At 40.0% G+C, this 17,486-nt stretch overlaps 3 protein-coding genes and 1 long non-coding RNA gene across 7 annotated transcripts; 1 reads left to right on the top strand and 3 right to left on the bottom strand.

Annotated features, from left to right (window-relative positions):
- Positions 1 to 997: 997 nt before the first annotated feature.
- On the bottom strand, positions 998 to 7,431 carry LOC135593270 (glutamine synthetase leaf isozyme, chloroplastic-like). 3 transcript variants are annotated; one of them, XM_065083173.1, is made up of 14 exons: positions 7,261 to 7,431; positions 5,483 to 5,763; positions 5,169 to 5,208; positions 4,936 to 5,039; positions 4,813 to 4,861; positions 4,590 to 4,696; positions 4,359 to 4,446; positions 3,524 to 3,652; positions 3,022 to 3,096; positions 2,669 to 2,722; positions 2,554 to 2,591; positions 1,732 to 1,891; positions 1,557 to 1,617; positions 998 to 1,471 (listed from the first exon to the last, which is right to left on the bottom strand). In XM_065083173.1, exons 2-14 carry the CDS (start codon positions 5,737 to 5,739, stop codon positions 1,332 to 1,334), a joined length of 1,302 nt encoding a protein of 433 aa, XP_064939245.1. In that variant the 5' UTR covers positions 5,740 to 5,763; positions 7,261 to 7,431; the 3' UTR covers positions 998 to 1,331. The 3 variants fall into 3 exon arrangements, with proteins under 3 accessions (XP_064939245.1, XP_064939246.1, XP_064939247.1); XM_065083174.1 differs by having other exon boundaries at positions 5,483 to 5,754; positions 7,261 to 7,420; XM_065083175.1 differs by having other exon boundaries at positions 5,483 to 5,745; positions 7,261 to 7,407.
- On the top strand, positions 1,799 to 6,889 carry LOC135593272 (uncharacterized). 2 transcript variants are annotated; one of them, XR_010479482.1, is made up of 3 exons: positions 1,799 to 1,938; positions 2,064 to 2,200; positions 6,115 to 6,889. It is a non-coding gene; the product is annotated as an uncharacterized LOC135593272 (long non-coding RNA). The 2 variants fall into 2 exon arrangements; XR_010479483.1 differs by lacking the exon at positions 6,115 to 6,889 and having other exon boundaries at positions 2,064 to 2,872.
- Positions 7,432 to 8,080: 649 nt separating the features above from the next.
- LOC103998262 (uncharacterized) lies at positions 8,081 to 10,728 on the bottom strand. The gene is made up of 2 exons (XM_009419684.3): positions 8,735 to 10,728; positions 8,081 to 8,520 (listed from the first exon to the last, which is right to left on the bottom strand). Exons 1-2 carry the CDS (start codon positions 10,577 to 10,579, stop codon positions 8,092 to 8,094), a joined length of 2,274 nt encoding a protein of 757 aa, XP_009417959.2. The 5' UTR covers positions 10,580 to 10,728; the 3' UTR covers positions 8,081 to 8,091.
- A 1,415-nt stretch (positions 10,729 to 12,143) lies between these two features.
- Positions 12,144 to 17,328, bottom strand: LOC135593266 (endo-1,3;1,4-beta-D-glucanase-like). The gene is made up of 7 exons (XM_065083169.1): positions 17,086 to 17,328; positions 16,904 to 16,925; positions 15,529 to 15,655; positions 13,189 to 13,279; positions 12,917 to 13,006; positions 12,723 to 12,823; positions 12,144 to 12,530 (listed from the first exon to the last, which is right to left on the bottom strand). Exons 1-7 carry the CDS (start codon positions 17,234 to 17,236, stop codon positions 12,375 to 12,377), a joined length of 738 nt encoding a protein of 245 aa, XP_064939241.1. The 5' UTR covers positions 17,237 to 17,328; the 3' UTR covers positions 12,144 to 12,374.
- Between the last annotated feature and the right edge of the window lie 158 nt (positions 17,329 to 17,486).

Here is a 17,486-nt window from a genome sequence, read left to right as displayed (position 1 = left end):
ACAAGGCTAGAATGTATTATAGTCATGCACCTTGTATTAGGATTTGAGAGAGAGAGAGAGAGAGAGAGAGAGAGAGAGAGAGAGAGAGATAACTCAAATGCTTTTTTCTTTTCTTTTCTTTCATTCTTTTCATTCCACTCTTTCCATATTTTCCACCATCTTCATTTATATTCATGTTTCTTTTGCTTTTTTTTTTTGACTGATTAAGTAACCATTTTGTTATTTTATTTGGGTTTAGTAGTTGCAGTCCTAGTCTCGGTTCTAGAATCGTGGGAACCACCATCGGTTCTGTTGGACTATTTGGGTTTCGATTCTGAACCTGAATTACCTATTTGAATTTTTAATTTTTATATTTTTTCTAAAATATCTTTCCGATTAGTCGTTTGTTAAGTTATTAGAAATGGTAGATTTATCATTTGGAGGGACATTTGATATGTAGATTTTTTTTTTATATTTATCTCATCGATTTGGAATCAAACTAGAATTGTGTTTTAGATTCTAAGAATCGAAATGGAACTATTCGAAATCATCAAACTATTGACCTGGTTTAGTTTTAATTTTTGACCAATTTAGTTTTGATTGGAACTGCAGATCTAAGTGGACTTGGATCTTCTTTGGAGGAATATGAAGAACTTCTCAAAACTCCCTCTTACACTTCGCCGTCCACCCTTTTTTTTTTCCCCCTCTATATATTATTGCCTGTTTATATTGCTCAAGATTGAAAAATATATTATTTCCTGTTTTTATTGCTCAAGGTTGAAAAATAGATTATTTAGTCTCTTTACGTTCCGGCTCGAAGGGGACCTCGGTGTTTCAGTTTTGTACAAAACAAAAGACTTAAGTCTAAGGATCGGTTTATTTTTTATTTTTATTTTTATTTTAGAAACAAAATTATCAGTTTCTTGTGTTAAAAGTAGGATTATCTTACACCTTGGTCTTTCTCGACCAACACACATGCCCGAGTTCGTTCGTTGCGATCCAGCAAACCAAAGAAATGTGAGGTTGAATATTTTGTTTATATTCTGCAGCATGATGGTTGAGATTATTCCGTCCAACCTATCTTCTTCCCTTTCCTCCATCCTCATTTTAGATTTTGCCAACCTAAATTTACGTGTATAATATGGTAACTAATTCTCCGTGCTTGTATGGAACATTCCCGGCGGCACCTTCTTTCACTGCAACTCCACGAGACAACTCTATTTACTGAACACCGGGGGAACGTTCGTTATTGACATCCAAAGGAGGGATGCAGAACACACGATAAGAAACGCCTTGGGAAAGGGAAGCCAGACGAGGTGGTGATGGGTGCCATTTTGTCGAACATGTGATCTTCACACCTGCAACTGCAACTCCTTGGCGGCACGCGCCTCTGCTTCCAGGGATGGCTGCCAAAGGATGGTGGTCTCGGCCAGAAGCGACGTCACCACGTAGGGATCCATGTTCGATGCCGGGCGACGATCCTCCAGGTACCCTAAATCATCAACAACCACACCCAAACAACGTCGGTCAGCAATTCCCGCTTCCGGCTCCGTCTGCTAGGGTTCCAGAGACGCTACCTTTGCCTTGTTTCTCGGTGTCGCGCCCTACGCGGATGGAGCAGCCGCGATTCGCCACTCCCTGTTCGGGGGCAAATAGAAAGAAAGAAAGAAAGAAGAAGAAAGGGTGAGTGAAGTAGCGGAAGATTTGAAGGAAGCGGAAGGAAGGGGGGGGGGGGGGGGGGGGACGGCGTACCCAAGAGAAGGTGTTGATGTTGGCGGTCTCATGCTTCCCGGTCAAGCGTCGCTCGTTGCCTTCCCCGTACGCGCTGATGTGATCCATGTGGCGGAGCGAGAGGTTGAGGATGGCTTTCTTGATCACCTCGTATCCACCTTCTTCCCTCATGCTCTTGGTGCTGCAGCATGATCATGTCAAACTACATACTCGAACCAATCTCATCTGGTGAGACCGATTCAAAAGTAAATTCTATATGATGAATTCATTTATGTGAAATTTTACAGAGATGAATTCATTTATCTTAGATCAATGATTCAGACTCAACAAGATAACAGTTTTTTTTTTTGCAGAACAGAATCTATCGAGCATCTGTAGATCTTCAATAGAAGAAATGGTGGAAGAACTGAAGACTTCGATGGAATCTATTACCGATGACGACGCCTCCTATCTTCATTGGTGACAGTAGTGTCAATCAACAACATGCAAGGTTAATATTCTTCTCTGTAAAATTCCATCTCTTCTTCTACAATTTACAAACACCGTTGCTCTTTCTAGATTTCTCCTATAAATGCAATCTCAACAAGCTATTCACGTTTTCCTAAAGGCAGTTCTTTCAGCCAACCATTTGAATGCAGCTTTTCATAACCTTCATGCAAATAATAGACAATTACTATCGAACTATTTCGATGATTTTAGTTAACTTCACTATTGCATCATGACTCCGTAACTACTGTCTCCTCAACTATATGTCAGCTTTCCTAGTAACTACTATTTTGATGGTCATAGATGAGATTGACTACAGTTCAACTACGGCACGAATAAAAAAGAAGAGCATGTTACCTGAAATTTGTGTGACAACCTGCACCATTCCAGTCCCCCTATCCATATACTAAAAAGACTCAGAATTGTTCAAGATATGCAGGTAATTCTTGTTTCTGCATTACGACGCAAGTACCTCGATTGGTTTTGGATCAAGAGAGAGTATGACACCCGCTTGCTCCGTGATTCTCTACAGAAGACAAAACGAAAACATTAAGATTGTTGAGCTCAAGGAAAATTGAAATGTTCCTAAAAGGAATGGCTTGGGCATTTTTTTAATCTATGTAAAATTACAGATAAAGAAGAATAATGACTTTTTGAGGCTTGAATTGCGGCCACATATCCACTTAGCATATTTCTCAGAAAAGATCATTCTTGGACAAATAAATTCTCAGAAAGTCAGATAAATGATAATTTATAATAAATTGATATAATTTTCTTTCTTCTTCCCTCCTGTTTTGAAACCAGAAAGAGATTATGGAAGATTACCTCAAGAATGTATCTCGAGCACCATATATGATCTCCTGCTTCAATTCCTACACTTGGCCCAACCTGATATTCCCACTGCACAAGAACAGTTGGAGTCATCAGCATGATGAAGTTGACGGCAACTAATATGTTTTAGAAATTCAAGAAATTAAAAGCTCATGTCAGGACCACAATTATGATTCTTATTCTCCCTAAAAGTACCTGATGCAAGTGCGTATAAGAATGTATAAACAAGCATAAGATGGCACATAACTTCCAAACTAGCTTGGAAAATTATAAAAAAGAAACACATATCATGTTATCAAACAACATATTAAAGGAACCATGTACTAACTAACATACAATATCGAAACAAAGAAAACAGAATAAGGATGCTGAATTCCTTACAAAGCTCTTGCATGATCTCAATGTTGGTCAATAAATTAAAGAGGAACAATACATGAACAAAAAACAAGGTAAAGCATTCTGACATGCAAAAAACAGGAAGAGAAAAAAAAAATACCTGTCCAGGCATAACCTCTCCATTAGTGCCGCTTATGTTGATTCCAGCATACAAACAGGCCTTGTAATGAGCATCTGAAATATCACGACCAAATGATTTGTCTGCACCTACTGCACAGTAGTACGGCCCCTGAAACCTCCAATGTTTGTGATCAGTTTTATGCTATTTCCTATCAAGCTACCAGATACTTGTAGGAGCATGATGAACACGGAGGTCATTTCCTTGTATCTCTCAGAGGTTTTACAACTTGGGCAAACACCAATGAAGAGTTATGTACAGATGCTCTAGGTTTTCAACCATGATCCAGTTCTGTGATATATACAGTACTCAGTGAACTGGGCCAAGTGGTCTTTGGAATTCAATATTAGGACTTTGCTATCCATAAAATACTGTCTTTATCAGCTACTTCAGCTGACATCTTCAAGAATTTGCCAGATGAGGTTTCTGACATTCATCCTTTGGCAGGTCAGTGAATCTGATACACAATTACTATAACTTTGGTAAATAATTCTGATACACCACTAGATCAATATTTTAAGGAAAAAATTTACCAATTGAGATCTCGAATGGTAAGTAGATCTCACAATCACTAGACTAGACCAATATATTAGGTGTAACATTAAGTAAAAATTGCAATAGCTCACCAAAAGGCTGAGAGCAACAGATAAAAATTTCATGTCCTACTCGGTCTGCGCACTTCTAATGAAGTGTTGAAAGTTATCCAAGTTTTTTATTAGTCAAACCACTACCATTACTTGGACTAAGGATCCTCTCTTCTCGCTCACTTCAACACTATGACTTGAAAGCCTGTGAGGGTAAACAAGATAAATGTTACCTGAGGACCTGGGTATCCTCCCACAGGCCATCCAAGCGGCCACTTCACATTCGTCTGTAGTAAGGTGTACTCCTGCTCTATTCCATACCTAAATGTTTTTACAAAAGAAGCGAAAGAGCACCATTTCTACTTAGTTTAACATAATGACACAGATATAGCTACACAACCAAATGAATTGGTAACCTCAAATGGGTATGTTAACTCTAAATCTTCTACTTTAAGTAAACTCACCAAGGAACTTCATCGATGACCTTTTGCTCACTGAATATCTGAGCAGCCCGATATCTCTTGTTTGTAGGGATGGGCTCTCCGCTTGGGGTATATGAATCACAAATTACCTTCAAAGAATGAATGTCATTATTCTCTAAGTTATTTGGAAATTTGAATAACTGAACGGTGAAGTTTTCTGCCTGTTTAACAAAGTCTTGAAAGCCCTTCAAGATAGACAACTTACCAAAATATTGTTCCCTCCTCGAAAAGGGTCCTTGAAAACAGCTTGAGGACTGCAGGTAAAAGTAATAGCTTAGAACGAAGAAAACTGTCATCTTGCAAACTTTATGGGAAGTTCAGACCATACTATAGAATGACTTCACTGTCTTCTCCAGGAGCTTGCCCAGTGCTTGAACCATCATAATTCCATTTTGGTAGCTCCGATGGGTATTCCACAGGCCTTGTTATTGTCTAGATTATTAATCATGATAAAAGAGCTCTCAGCAAGGAGGAGAAGAATATCTTCCACACATTTTTTTTACATGATTTATTCCTTTATAGGAAAAGTATTTGACAGTGGACATGAATAAAAAATCATACCCGTGATTTGCTTCTGATGTCAATGCCAGTTCCTCCAATCCTATATAAAGCATGAAAACATTTTTTTTTCAGTCGAGATCGACAGACCATATCCAAAAATTTATCTCTATCATTCGTGTAATGTCGTCTTTTTGTTTGAAGGATTAATTGTTTGAGCATATAAACTAAAGAGAAACAGAAGAATTAAGGCTTTGATTTCAACTTCTTTTGTTTCCACTCCATGATATCTCGTCTCTTAGTCTAGCTCCCATGATTCAGAAATGCATTGCCAAATTTATCTATACGGACATTTCAATTCAATGTTGTCACATTACCAGATGTATTCTGCGATGATTTTATCAGTGAATGGGGCCATGTCCAGCTTAAGTAGATCTTCCAATCTCGACACGACGCCGTTGTCAGACTTTACAGCAAGCACTTTGAATGCAGAAACGCTCCTTTTGGTCTTAAACCTTTGAGCATTTAACAGTAGAGAATTCCACATCTTTGATGTTATCATGGGCTTTCCCTGAAGTGATTTGCTTGGAAATCTGATTTGACATTGCATAGGTGACACCATCATCTGAGCCATCTTTGCCTGCTACCTCTCTTAGAACTTCAATTCAGATTCAAGATAAGGGTCAAATACAATATGGAAAAACCTTCATGCTTGTGACTTGGATGGTAATGACAATGAATTCCATTTTCCTTTAATATATAGGCATGTTTGCAAGTTCAGTTTTGTGATAGCTAGTTAACAAACATTCCTAACCTTTGAAAGATCATGCCTTTGTTCGTCAAGCAAACACAAAATAGAGCACAAAGTTCTGAATTTAAGTTGTTCAATGCTTGTTCAAAAATTAGCAAAAATAGTCAGTTCTTCGAAATTTTCTATCGAATAAAGTACCTTGGACTAGAAACATATATCTTTTTTTTAACTCAAGTATATTCCTTGGAGCTACAAAAGGGCAAAGGTAGAGATTCAATGATGATCACACCTATAAGCCATGGGAGGCAGACTGCCAAAGGCAAGTGTTCGACTGGAAAAACAGTAAGTCCAATGTGCCTATGCATTTTAATTAATTTCTGACTCCAATCTCTCCTTTCACAATGTGAATTGGTGGTATTTTGTATTCCGAGATATATATTTTGGTCTCTTAACCCTCTGATTTGGTTTTTTTTTCCCTTTTCTCTTTGTCCTACAATGTCTGCCGCCACAAACCAGCAAAATGCACATTGGATGTGACTCATAAATTGAGGGTCTAATGATCCAATCCTTTTGTTGAAGAAATGGATGCCAAATAATTAGATGAAGCACGCTAATGCCTGCAAACTGTTTTCTCACGGAATTGTCTGTTGTTTTATTGTATGTATCAATTGATCCCTGCTTTTCTCATTAATGTTACATTTCGACCCTAATATTTACCTCCATTAATTAACTTGAAAGATTCAAGCCTAATCCAGTGAATATTTTTTACCAAACATGTTATCTCTTAAAATGTTTTAGGTTCAATTATTCTTCTTTTCTTAGCCTAAATCTTCTTCATTTCTCGCTGTTATTTTTCTTTCTGATATACAATATGAGCATAGTTTTATCAGCATTACAATGCTGATTGATATAAGACCCTAAATCTTCTTCATTTCTCGCTCTGTTATTTTTCCTTCCGATATACAATACAAGAGCATAGTTTTATCAGCATTGCAATGCTCTTATTAAACATCAATTTCCACCAAAAAAATAACAGAGCGTAGTTTTACAAGAGCATAGTTTTATCAGCATTGCATTGTAAATAGTCCTCTATTGATGGAACACAAACACCAGAAACCAAAATTATCAACAAAATCCACACAAATCGTAGTATCAAACATCAACAAGACCTTACAGAAACCAAAAACATCAACAACGTTCACACAAATTCTAAGATCCGATATCCAAAACACAAGACTTACAACATCTACTACAGGAAGGAGGAAAATCAGATCAATGTGTCTGTGGAAAGAAGCACATTCCAAACCCCAAAAATCTCAAGATGTGCAAAGCAAAAGAAGTAGCAGCACCCACTACAATGGCATAGAGTGGCAATCTCACAACATCGAGTGAAGACAGGCTTACCCAAGAGGCAAGAGTCGAAGCAGGGAGGAGGAGGAGGAAGGAAGCGCGTCAGAAACGAGGGCAGTGGCGTTGTCATGTCATATATGAAGGGAGGTTGGCTTTTGCGGAGCAGATAGGGTTAGTTTTGTCGGGTGAGGAGACTCGTCGATGGCGCTTTGGGGGCAGCAAGAGACCATAGGGTGCACAGGAAAAGGCGCTCTCTCTCTCTCTCTCTCTCTCTCTCTCTCTCTCTCTTCATGATCAACTCTTCTAGCATCCTAATCCCACATCGTTGACCAAGTTGACCCTCTTTCTCTTTACTTGACGAATGTTGACTTGCATGTTGACCAAATTACCGCCCTTTCATTCACAGCTATTACTTGATCGAATGTTGACTTGCATGTTGACCAAATTACCTCCCTTTCAGTCACAGCAATTACTTGATCGAATGTTGACTTGCATGTTGACCAAATTTCCTTCCTTTCATTCACAGCTATATACACTCGAAATGCTTCACGTGGTGTCGTCATCACAGGGTTTCTTTTCATAATGGTTCGTCGGAGTTCTTCCCATGCTTTCCATCTCAAGAACAAGCAAAGATGCTAAATGCAAGTCTTCTGCTGTATGAAGTATATAATAATACCACTTAAATCAAAAGAAGAATTATACAACTTAATCATGCGAAAAAATAGAGAAGATATGTATTACTTAATCAAACAAAATATTCTAAATGCAAAGAAAGATTTGATGTTAAATGCAAGAAGAGTCTTCTGATGTATGAAGTAGATCAAGAGAAATGATATCTATGGAATTACAATTTGACTGGTAATAAATCCTCCTGCTTAACTTGTTTCAATCTTCTGCTGTCATTAGGTGCAATGCTGTTTCTACAAGAGATGACAAGGTTTTACTGTGCCTGCTCAGTCCAACACCGCCGGAGAAAATGTGGAAGCACTCGAGCTCGGATGTGGTCTCTGCTACAGCCTTCAATAACCTCTCCATCTCCAATTGCTCGAAGAGCTGGATACTGTTTCTGTTGGATCTCATCATCCAAATAGCTTGTTCAATCACAAATCTCCTCATTCCTGGAACCCTGATTTCCGGATATCTGTATTCTTTCAGCACTTGCACAAGCTTCACTACAAGATCAGTTTCTTCAATGGCAGCTTTCTTGAGGAATTCAGCAAATTCATCAGGATCCAGGAATTTGCAGATCTCTGTGGTTAGATCAATCGATGCCTCTAGTAATCTCTCTTTTGCCTCCATAATCACTTTCAAAACCTGTTTCGAGAACAAGAATGTTACTTGGAGCTTGCAATTCCTGTTAGGCTAATCGTACGGTTTTCATCTTAAAGGTTTGATTAGGACTAAAGATCTAATTTAATCCACGAAGCTACTTAATTTAATTTATCCCACCAGATCAATTCGCGAGACGTTATGGTTGTTGTTGTTGTTGGTGATGATAGTATAATAGAAGTTTGAGATAGAAGCTTACAGTGGGCATGGCAGCAGTAATCCCCGATAGCCGATGAGAGCATTCGGCTCCGCCGTAGGCACACAAATTGCGCAGAATCCTCGAAGCATTTATCTGAAGAACAGCATCGGTCAGTGCTTCCATGAGCCTATCCACCTCCGGCTCCTTCACGATCCGATCGCAGTTCTTCTTGCTTTCCAATGTCAGCATCGCCAGCGCCTCTCCCGCTTCATCTCTGAGCGAGTTCTCAGCCTCGGTGAATCCTGGCTCGAAGAAGATCGACAGGAGCAGCTTGATGACTCCACCTGTGCTTCCAATCTTCTCCCTTGCGCTCTCGTCCATGGCGAGGCTTTTTAGGATCTCGATTCCCAGCTTTTGCAGAACCATGTGGCTCTCTCCGTGCTGCAGGATCTCCCTTATGTTGCTCACCGTGAACACGATCTCAGAGACTTCCTGTCGTAGAATTTGGCCGATGTATCCGGTCGTGCTCACCAGCTTCTTCAGCACTTGCAGCGAACTCATCACCGTTCTGATCTGGGACTCTGCTGCATGATCATTCCTAAGCAGCGTTTTCCTCGCACTGGTGAGGTCGATGATCTTTGGCAGCAGATCTCTGGTATTGCCAATCTTCCAACAGTCCTCGTGGTCTGATGCCAGCTTCTCGAGGATGGACAGTCCCAGCAGATTGAAGTCCGAGGAGTCATCGACGACGAGCAACGATGACAGCGCCTCCATGGCTCCTGGAATTGCAGCAACTCGAAGCACGTTCCTCCTCTTCTCTGCAAGCTTCGACACGATCTCCGCCGCACGCATCCTGATCTCTTCCTCTTCGCCCGTGTTCTTCCAGTTCAGCATCTCCACGAGCCTCTCGATCGTCCGCGTCGAGCTGCCGATCTTCCTGAGCGTGTCGAGGGAGAAGCGGTCGATGGTGGCGAGCTTGTGCAGGACTCGGACGCCAATGAGCTGCTCGTCGCGGAGCTCAGAGACCAGAAGTTCCTTGGCGAAGGTCACTAGGTTCATCTTGAGGCCGTCGAAGACGCTGCCTTCGATGCACTTGGAGTAGGTGTCGTAGAAGAAGCGCCTGATGGAGACTTCTCCGAGATCACACTCTCGGCTGACCTTCTCCAGCAACTTGTAGAATGAGATCCTCCATGACCAGTATGCCTTCTCCATCAGGAAGATGAGCGCCTCCGCGAGCGCCAGTCCGTAGAAGAGATTGAGAGCTGGGCTCAGGTTCCTGCGATCTCGCCCGACTACCTCGCCGTAGTCCTGCTGAATGAGGCGCATCAAGGAGAGCACCACGCAGGCGAGGGCGGACGAGAGCTGAAGCCATGAGAGGCCCCTGCTGAGGTTCTTCGACACGAAGATCCAGCCAGCGAAAGGAAGCAGGGGAACGTCACGAGAGCGCCACGTTCGTCGGCCATCGACGTCCTCGACGACGCGGAAGCTGGACCTTCCTGCACCTTCCGGCGTCGTCCAGGCCGCCTGATGCTGCCACTCCAGCTCGTGGCTGCGGCCGAAGATTCTGGTGCTCTCGGTGACGAGAAGCACGGTCACGATCACGAAGTCCTTCCTCACGAGCGCCGAGGAGAAGCCGCCGAGGAGGACGACGGTGGCCCAGACGAAGGCTAGCGTGCCGAGACCGCTTGCCGACTTCTCTAGAATCCCGAGGCGGAAGGCGAAGAGCGTCAGCTTCTTCTCCGGTGCTTCGATCGAGCTGCCAATTCTCGCTGTCGGAGTCGGGTCCCTGGGATCGGGATGAGGTGCGAAGACGGGGTGCTCGCTGCCGCCTCGCACCTGATGCCGGGCGACGTCCAACATGAAGCTTCGATCTCCTTCTTCGTTTTGCTCGCTGTTGAGACTCATCTCTCGATCTCCGGGACTTGGGAAGGGAATTGTTCTACGTCTGAGTCAGGTGGAAGCATCCGCAGACCTGGAAATCTATGAGTTTATTTCTGTATGGCAGCCACTCATTAATTGCTTGGGAGTCGTCGAAGGCCTCTTTCTACGTGAAGTGCAACGTCGTATCGTAATCTATGAGAAGACGGCTCGCAGCGGTCAAACTTGAGCTCCCACGGAGGCCATTGCGTGGCAAGGGTCAAAGGTGAACCACGTGGTCAAGCGTCCAATTCAGACACGTTATCCATGATGGCAAGCTTCTCGTCATGGTCCAAAAGTTAAACCCATACATATCAGCAATAGACCAACTGGATCAGCAATAAACCTAAAAAAAGATCACTTGGGCTGTTGATAACCCTATATTTATTTTATTTTTCTTTGATTGCCATTGGCAGCCACTGCTATGATCATAACAGTGACCGGAAAGAGATGTTGGGTTGACTTTATTATATGCAAGTCATACTCCTTTTTTTTTGTTTCTCTTTGGTCGAAGCCCGGCAGTTACCAACCAAGTTCATACCCAACCAACCATTCCAGGTCATATAACACATGGTAAATGACTAGCGAGAACATGCAGCTGCAATTCGAGTGGTTCAGATTAGAATCATCATTTTATTTATTTATTTATTTTTAAATTTACATTAATTTTAAATATAAAAAATTATAATTTTATTTTAAATAAATTTAAAAAAATTAAAATCAAAGTAATAATGTAGATATGAGTTTTGTAAAAGTTTAAAAAATCTCTTATGATTTTAAAATGTTAAGTTAATTTATGTAATGATATGAACATATGATAAATATTTGTTTTTGTGATTATCTAGAATACCACACTTATGGATTTATAAGGTGATTCTTGTTTTAATGAGTTGGTTTTAGATTTTATTATTCAATGTGGTATATGAATTTAAATTGTACAGATTTTGTGAGTTATAGAATTATGATGTGAAAGACTTAAATATTTTGTCAATGTCCTGTTTGAATCCTAGACTGTTGATCTGTATTATAATATTATCAATTTAAGATAAGATAATTTAAAAATTCAAGAGGGCGTAATAAAGAAGAAACCAAAATCGAAATCGAAATCACAAGTTCAATAATTGACGATTCTGATTTTTCAAATCTAAGAACTAAAATCGAATCCGACCTATCCATAATAAACCTTTGCTGGCAAATCATGGGTTAGCAATAACCCAAAAGATTAAGCCGTGAAGAAAGGATTCAATATATTTATAAACTTCAACAACATGAATAAGCTTGGGAAGCACAAATCCACGTTGGCCCTGTGACTCAGCCACCTGAACAACTTGATTAAAAGAAATCCAGCTTGATATGAAACCAAAGCCTCACACTTTCCTGATGGAAGAGCCGAAGTACAAAGGAAACTAAGCATGCTTGAAACAGAGGTATTCCTCAAACGGAATTATAACTTCTGTAAGACTCACTCTATGGATACTAAACATTTGAGGCAGAAACATGTAAGAAGCAATATGGAAATCCTAGCTTTCGGTGACCAAGAACAGCAGAAAAATAAAATAAGTTGTGCTATGATCAGATAAACGAGTTGAAAATCTTTCATTTTACAGGGGACAGCTATTTGCTAATCCCCATCATAGGAATTAGACTTCAGAATTTACTAGTAGTTTCAACCAGTCAGGAAGAACATCCATCTTCCAAAGCAACAACCATAAGTTTCAACACAAGGTCTGAATTACACCTTAATAGACAGTCCGACGAGACCATTGAGTGAATAAGAAGTATTTTAGTTCACATGTTCTTTCTTGACGTGTTGGATAAACCAGTTCAGCATGTCCTGATGTGCCTCTTGAGCGCGCTTAACAGCTGCAGCATCATCGGCTTTGTGTCTGACAGTCCATCCATGAGCAACCCCAGGAAATATCTTTACAATGTGTCTTTCCTGACAAATCATGTGGCCCAAAATCATATTGGATCACAGAATGTTAGCATATATTTTGAGGGGTCCATTTAGCAGATTAATCAAATAGATAAGCTAACATTATTTGATATTACATTTAAGATGCATGTTCTGTAATTTAGAGTCCAACAACATGACTAAATTGACCTGAAAATGCTGCCATAGGTGACTTACCTCAGATGTTGAAGATAAAGCCTGCTCAAACTGCTTCAACAGTTCAGGCGGAGAAATATGGTCATTCTCAGCCCCAAGTATTGAAATAGGACATTTAACACCTGGTAAATGGTGAAAACAGATCGTCTCAACTCTCAACAATAAAAACATGTTAAGAAAGCATGAGTTTGACCAATTCTTAAAGGAGGGAATACCCTTCACATCATCAACATTTACAAAAGAAGGATGGCAAAGGACAGCAGCTTCAATCTCACTGGACCTTGCTAATTCGAAGACAACTTTGCCTGAGATACAAGAAGTTGTATTTCAGTCAATAACATAAGTTATTCAAGTGTTTAAGGCTAAATAAAGGTCTAGGACTACATTTTTCAGATCCAAAAGATACAGTAATTTTCCACTGTAATAATATCTGGGTCTTCACAATCGGAGCTCAAAGTGCATGCATAAAATATCACGTGAGACTCACCTCCCCAGCAGAAGCCAGCGGCCCCAACTGCAGATATGCCTTTGTTCTTTAGAGCTGCAATAATTGGTTTTGCATCTTGACAGCCTTTGTCCTATGAAGGCAAAAAAACCTTGTTGTTTCCATGCATCAATATTTATGTTAAAGCAATTCAAAAGTGATCTAGTGAAGATGTCATTTTGTATTCTTTTCAGTCAAACATTATATGAGACGATTTTTTATCCATTGTCCACATTCTGAATTTGTATGCTGAAACCCCAATTGTACCAGTACCATAGGAATTAGAGTGAAAGTAAGCTACAATCACCTAATAGGACACTAAAGGAACAGGAGACAGTACCGGGCTGAATGCACATAACATGAGCCAAAATCTAGTGTTCTAGACAACGTATGGATAAACTAGATCATGATATGCATGTCCAATTTTTCTTCTCCAATAGTGTGTTTCAGATATTAATGGCAAGCAAGAACACATTTTGTGCCATACTGCTCTATGAACCATTCCAGTGAGAATGGGATGCATACTGCCTTTGTACCAGGGGTATCCCTGTCCTATGTCGAACAATAATATACTATTCTGTAATTTAAAGCAACTCAACATCGAAACCAACCCAAGCCACTCAAACTGGCCCAGTATATATCCGGTTAGGTTCGATAAACATCACATAGCCTGCACAGACCAGTCTAACATTATGTAGTCATAATAGATTGGTAAACATCATGCAGCCTACACAGACCAGTTTAAGATGAAGTCATAATAGACACTTGCCGAATTGGATTAGGCACATAAAGAAGAGGAACAAATGGGGTATAGCTGTCTGCCTCCAGCCATTTTTCTCTCCATGATATTTCTTGGCTCTTTCTCATTCCTTTATTTTCTTTTTCTATTCAAGTGATATGTGTCAGTACCCAGTATAATAAGGTAATACTGGGTCCAGTATTAAAAGTAGAATCCTTCATCACTTGGGTGCGATTAATTTTAGAAGACTAGTTCAAGGCCACACCGCAAAAAACCCAATAAACATAGGAAACTATAGCCATTGCTGATCCTAAGGTATCAGATCTGATCAGCTTAGACCACGCAGGAAAATAACAAGCAAACAAATGCTGAAATGCTTAAGCAAAATATCTACAGCCAGCAGAAAATTAGAGGCTTCAGAGATGACAAAAGAAACTGCTCAAGAAGACCCGCTAACACTAAAGATTGAGATCCATATTCCATAGAAGATTCAACATTCATCGTGAAAATCTCAAGTACCTCGAGAAAATCCACACATCTATATATATATATATATATATAAACTTATACCATATCTCAAGTACCTAGAAAAATCTCTTGTTGACTCTTGCAACTTCCGATCTCCTTGGCGTAAGGTCCGATCCTTCGGCCCAATGTCTGAACTCATGGCACGAAGCCTTCTGTCAATATTTCGATCGATCCAATGGTTCGACATCCAATCTTCTAACATATTTCACTCTAGCAAATGTCCGATTCCTTCTGCTTTAATCAATTTACCTTTTTTGATCGAAGTTAGTCCTGCGTCACTCAAAACGCAGATTAGATCATAACTTCATTAGTTGATTTCATCATCAAAATCCAAAATTCACCAGAAAGCACCTTATCTAGGGTCTTTCAAGGTCTTGTTTCGCCTGAGTATCTAGGTAAGCACTAGGATGCTTCATAACAACACTAACTTATACACACACACACATACATATATATATATTCATTCTCCTCCCTTTTTTCTTGTCATTACTCATTATCTACGTCTATTTTCTCTTCTATCTACTGCTACTTGAATCAACAGCATGTTGGTAATTATTTTCAACTCGTTCAGTCCAAAATTTGAATTATTTGTATCAACTCAATCACTTTTGCCCTAAAATAAATAAGCCAATTCAATGTGCACCAAGGTGTAACTCAATAGTCCTTTATAAGTACAAATTCATCTTATCTCACTGTGGCAGTTGTGTTCATGATAATACTGTAGCATGCACCACAAACCATGTTCTAATTGATCTCAAAAGAGTTCCAGAAGTGCAGGATGAAATCACTCAGTACAAAAAGAACTTTCAGTCTCATGATAAAAACACCCTAACAATAAAAATTGGAGGATTATGTTTTTCCTTTGGTTATCCATTCTATTCATTCTTTTTTCCGCTATTAACAATTTTTCAGATGAATAACAAACACAATTTTTTTCATTAAGATCAATGGGAAATTCTTTCATTCATATAGTGTTTGTCAAAATATAGTGCCAGAACAACTGGAGAAAATTACCCAAACAATGATTTACTCCCCTTGTACAGGGAGAAATTCAGGATGCAAGATAAGAAACCAACCGGGGAATGAGACTGTATCCAAATCGAAATAGGCCTCTCAGGATTATCAGCTGAATAGGGATCGTCATATAAGAGATCTGGTACCACAACAAAGAAACCTGAGGTGGCAATTTTATCTGCAATTTTCCTTTACAACCAGACATTGCAAGTGTAAGCATTAAAAGTTCACAAAATCTTTAATGCAATAAAAGGAAATAAAATGAAGATGTAAATGTAGATAACCAACAGAAAACAACCAACAAAACATTACCAACCATCAGAAAAAATAATACAGAATCCTAGGATTATCTCCAATCCAAAATATAAATTTTGTTTGAAATGACCAAGAGTTCACAAAGAAATATCATAATTTTGTAGCCTGGTGGTGTTACGATACAAACATTTGAAATGGGTTAAAACACTAAAAAACGAACAAAGCAGTCCATGCTGCCTGCAAACAATGATGGTAGAACAGGCTTTGTGACAGTCCACCCTACTGGTTTATGAAATTAGTAATAGCAGAGATTATCGCATCCGTGTTCTGAATTTTTTGGATAATATCAGCAAGAATACAGAATATTTTGGTAAGAAATATTAAGTTTCATGTAGAATTACAAACGATCAAACAGCCTTTCAGTGATATAAAGAAGATGATAGGGGAAAATAGACACTCGATATAATGTGAACAAGTACAAAGACATAAATTTAGGGCCACAGTTGAACAGAAGCAGTTCATCATATACAGAAAAGAGGCAGAGGCACCTATGATTAGACCAATCATAAACACAGCCAGCTAAAAAAAGTAAATAGGATGTCTTTCAGCTTTCTTAACTATCAGTGAGACTTGGGAACTACTTCGGCTTGATCATGTGATATGAGCTTATGATTCCACCAAATTAGCCCCTAGCACTGCCTAGCCACATAATTCGACCATTCCATTGATCGTTTTTCTTGCTATTTTGTTATTGAATATATATATTTCCAAGGTATTGTACGTTCATATACTTGGCTGTATAAGCTTTTTTCAGCTGAAAATATTAGTGCATGATCGATCAAAAGCTCATGTCTCATATTACTAACAGTCTCACGTCAATTAATATTTTGTACCACCATCTGTTTAGGTCTTAATCATATGATTATTAATCCACCATACTGACCAAAGTCAGAGAACTTTCAAGGTCAAATAAGTGCCTCAGGTCTTCCCCTCTGTTTGCTGTACTAAGAAAGAACCGACATGGAGATCACAGACCACCAGCACGGTTTACCTAGAAGATGCCCTCAGAAGTTTCCTTCTAATGTCAACGTGGGCAAGCCAATAAAACACATGGAAGACAACCAAATCGGAAGTCACACAAGTGACGGCCTAAACACAAACGCCAATAAATGAAATCGGTACCTCAAATTCGGCGCTTCGAATCCTGCAAACATTCCATCGGACGAAGCATGTCAGCGACACAACCGTAAGAAAGAAAGAAAGCACAAAGGCCCTAGAAACCCTAAGCATACATACGGACGGAAGGAGAAGCGGGAACGGGCAAGAGACGGACGGAAGCTTAAGAGAGGAGCAGAGTACATCACCGTATACGTCGGAGATGAGGAGAACGGCGATCTTGGAGTTAGGGGAGCCGGCGGTGTACGCCCTGACGCCGCCGAGGTCGTCGACGACGATGCCGTCGCCACAGGCAGGGCTTAGAGTCGGCGGGTTGGCGCAGCACTGGGGGCTCGCCATCTTCACGGCTTCTTCTCTCCTCTCTTTCCTGTGAGATCTGTGCCGAGGGTGGCGAGTAGTCCAAGGACGGGGGAGTGGAAGCAGTAGCTACAACAAGGACGCACGAGGTCCACATGTTCGCCCCCACCAAACCTCTTTTTATTCGAAGAAATATCGTATATTATGTACGAAACAAACTTAGCCGAATGTAATGTTTTTAACTAAAAAAAAATTCATCAACCACAATTATTTTAAATTAAAAAAATATATT

The sequence above is a fragment of the Musa acuminata genome, chromosome BXJ1-9, assembly GCF_036884655.1.
Source record: "Musa acuminata AAA Group cultivar baxijiao chromosome BXJ1-9, Cavendish_Baxijiao_AAA, whole genome shotgun sequence".
NCBI classification, from domain to species: domain Eukaryota; kingdom Viridiplantae; phylum Streptophyta; class Magnoliopsida; order Zingiberales; family Musaceae; genus Musa; species Musa acuminata.
This window is presented reverse-complemented; position numbering and strand designations above follow the sequence as displayed.

Excerpts from the sequence above, each read along its gene's own strand:
- LOC135593266 (XM_065083169.1), bottom strand. The coding sequence starts at position 17,236 with ATGGCGAGCCCCCAGTGCTGCGCCAACCCGCCGACTCTAAGCCCTGCC. Across the intron at positions 15,656-16,903 it reads TTCGAAGCGCCGAATTTGAG|GAAAATTGCAGATAAAATTG; the intron begins GTACCGATTTCA and ends CTGGTTGTAAAG. Across the intron at positions 13,280-15,528 it reads GGATACAGTCTCATTCCCCG|GACAAAGGCTGTCAAGATGC; the intron begins GTTGGTTTCTTA and ends TTGCCTTCATAG.
- LOC135593270 (XM_065083173.1), bottom strand. The coding sequence starts at position 5,739 with ATGGCTCAGATGATGGTGTCACCTATGCAATGTCAAATCAGATTTCCA. Across the intron at positions 3,097-3,523 it reads GAGAGGTTATGCCTGGACAG|TGGGAATATCAGGTTGGGCC; the intron begins GTATTTTTTTTT and ends GTTCTTGTGCAG. Across the intron at positions 2,592-2,668 it reads TTGATCCAAAACCAATCGAG|GGGGACTGGAATGGTGCAGG; the intron begins GTACTTGCGTCG and ends GTATATGGATAG.
- LOC103998262 (XM_009419684.3), bottom strand. The coding sequence starts at position 10,579 with ATGAGTCTCAACAGCGAGCAAAACGAAGAAGGAGATCGAAGCTTCATG. Across the intron at positions 8,521-8,734 it reads TTACTGCTGCCATGCCCACT|GTTTTGAAAGTGATTATGGA; the intron begins GTAAGCTTCTAT and ends TTCTCGAAACAG.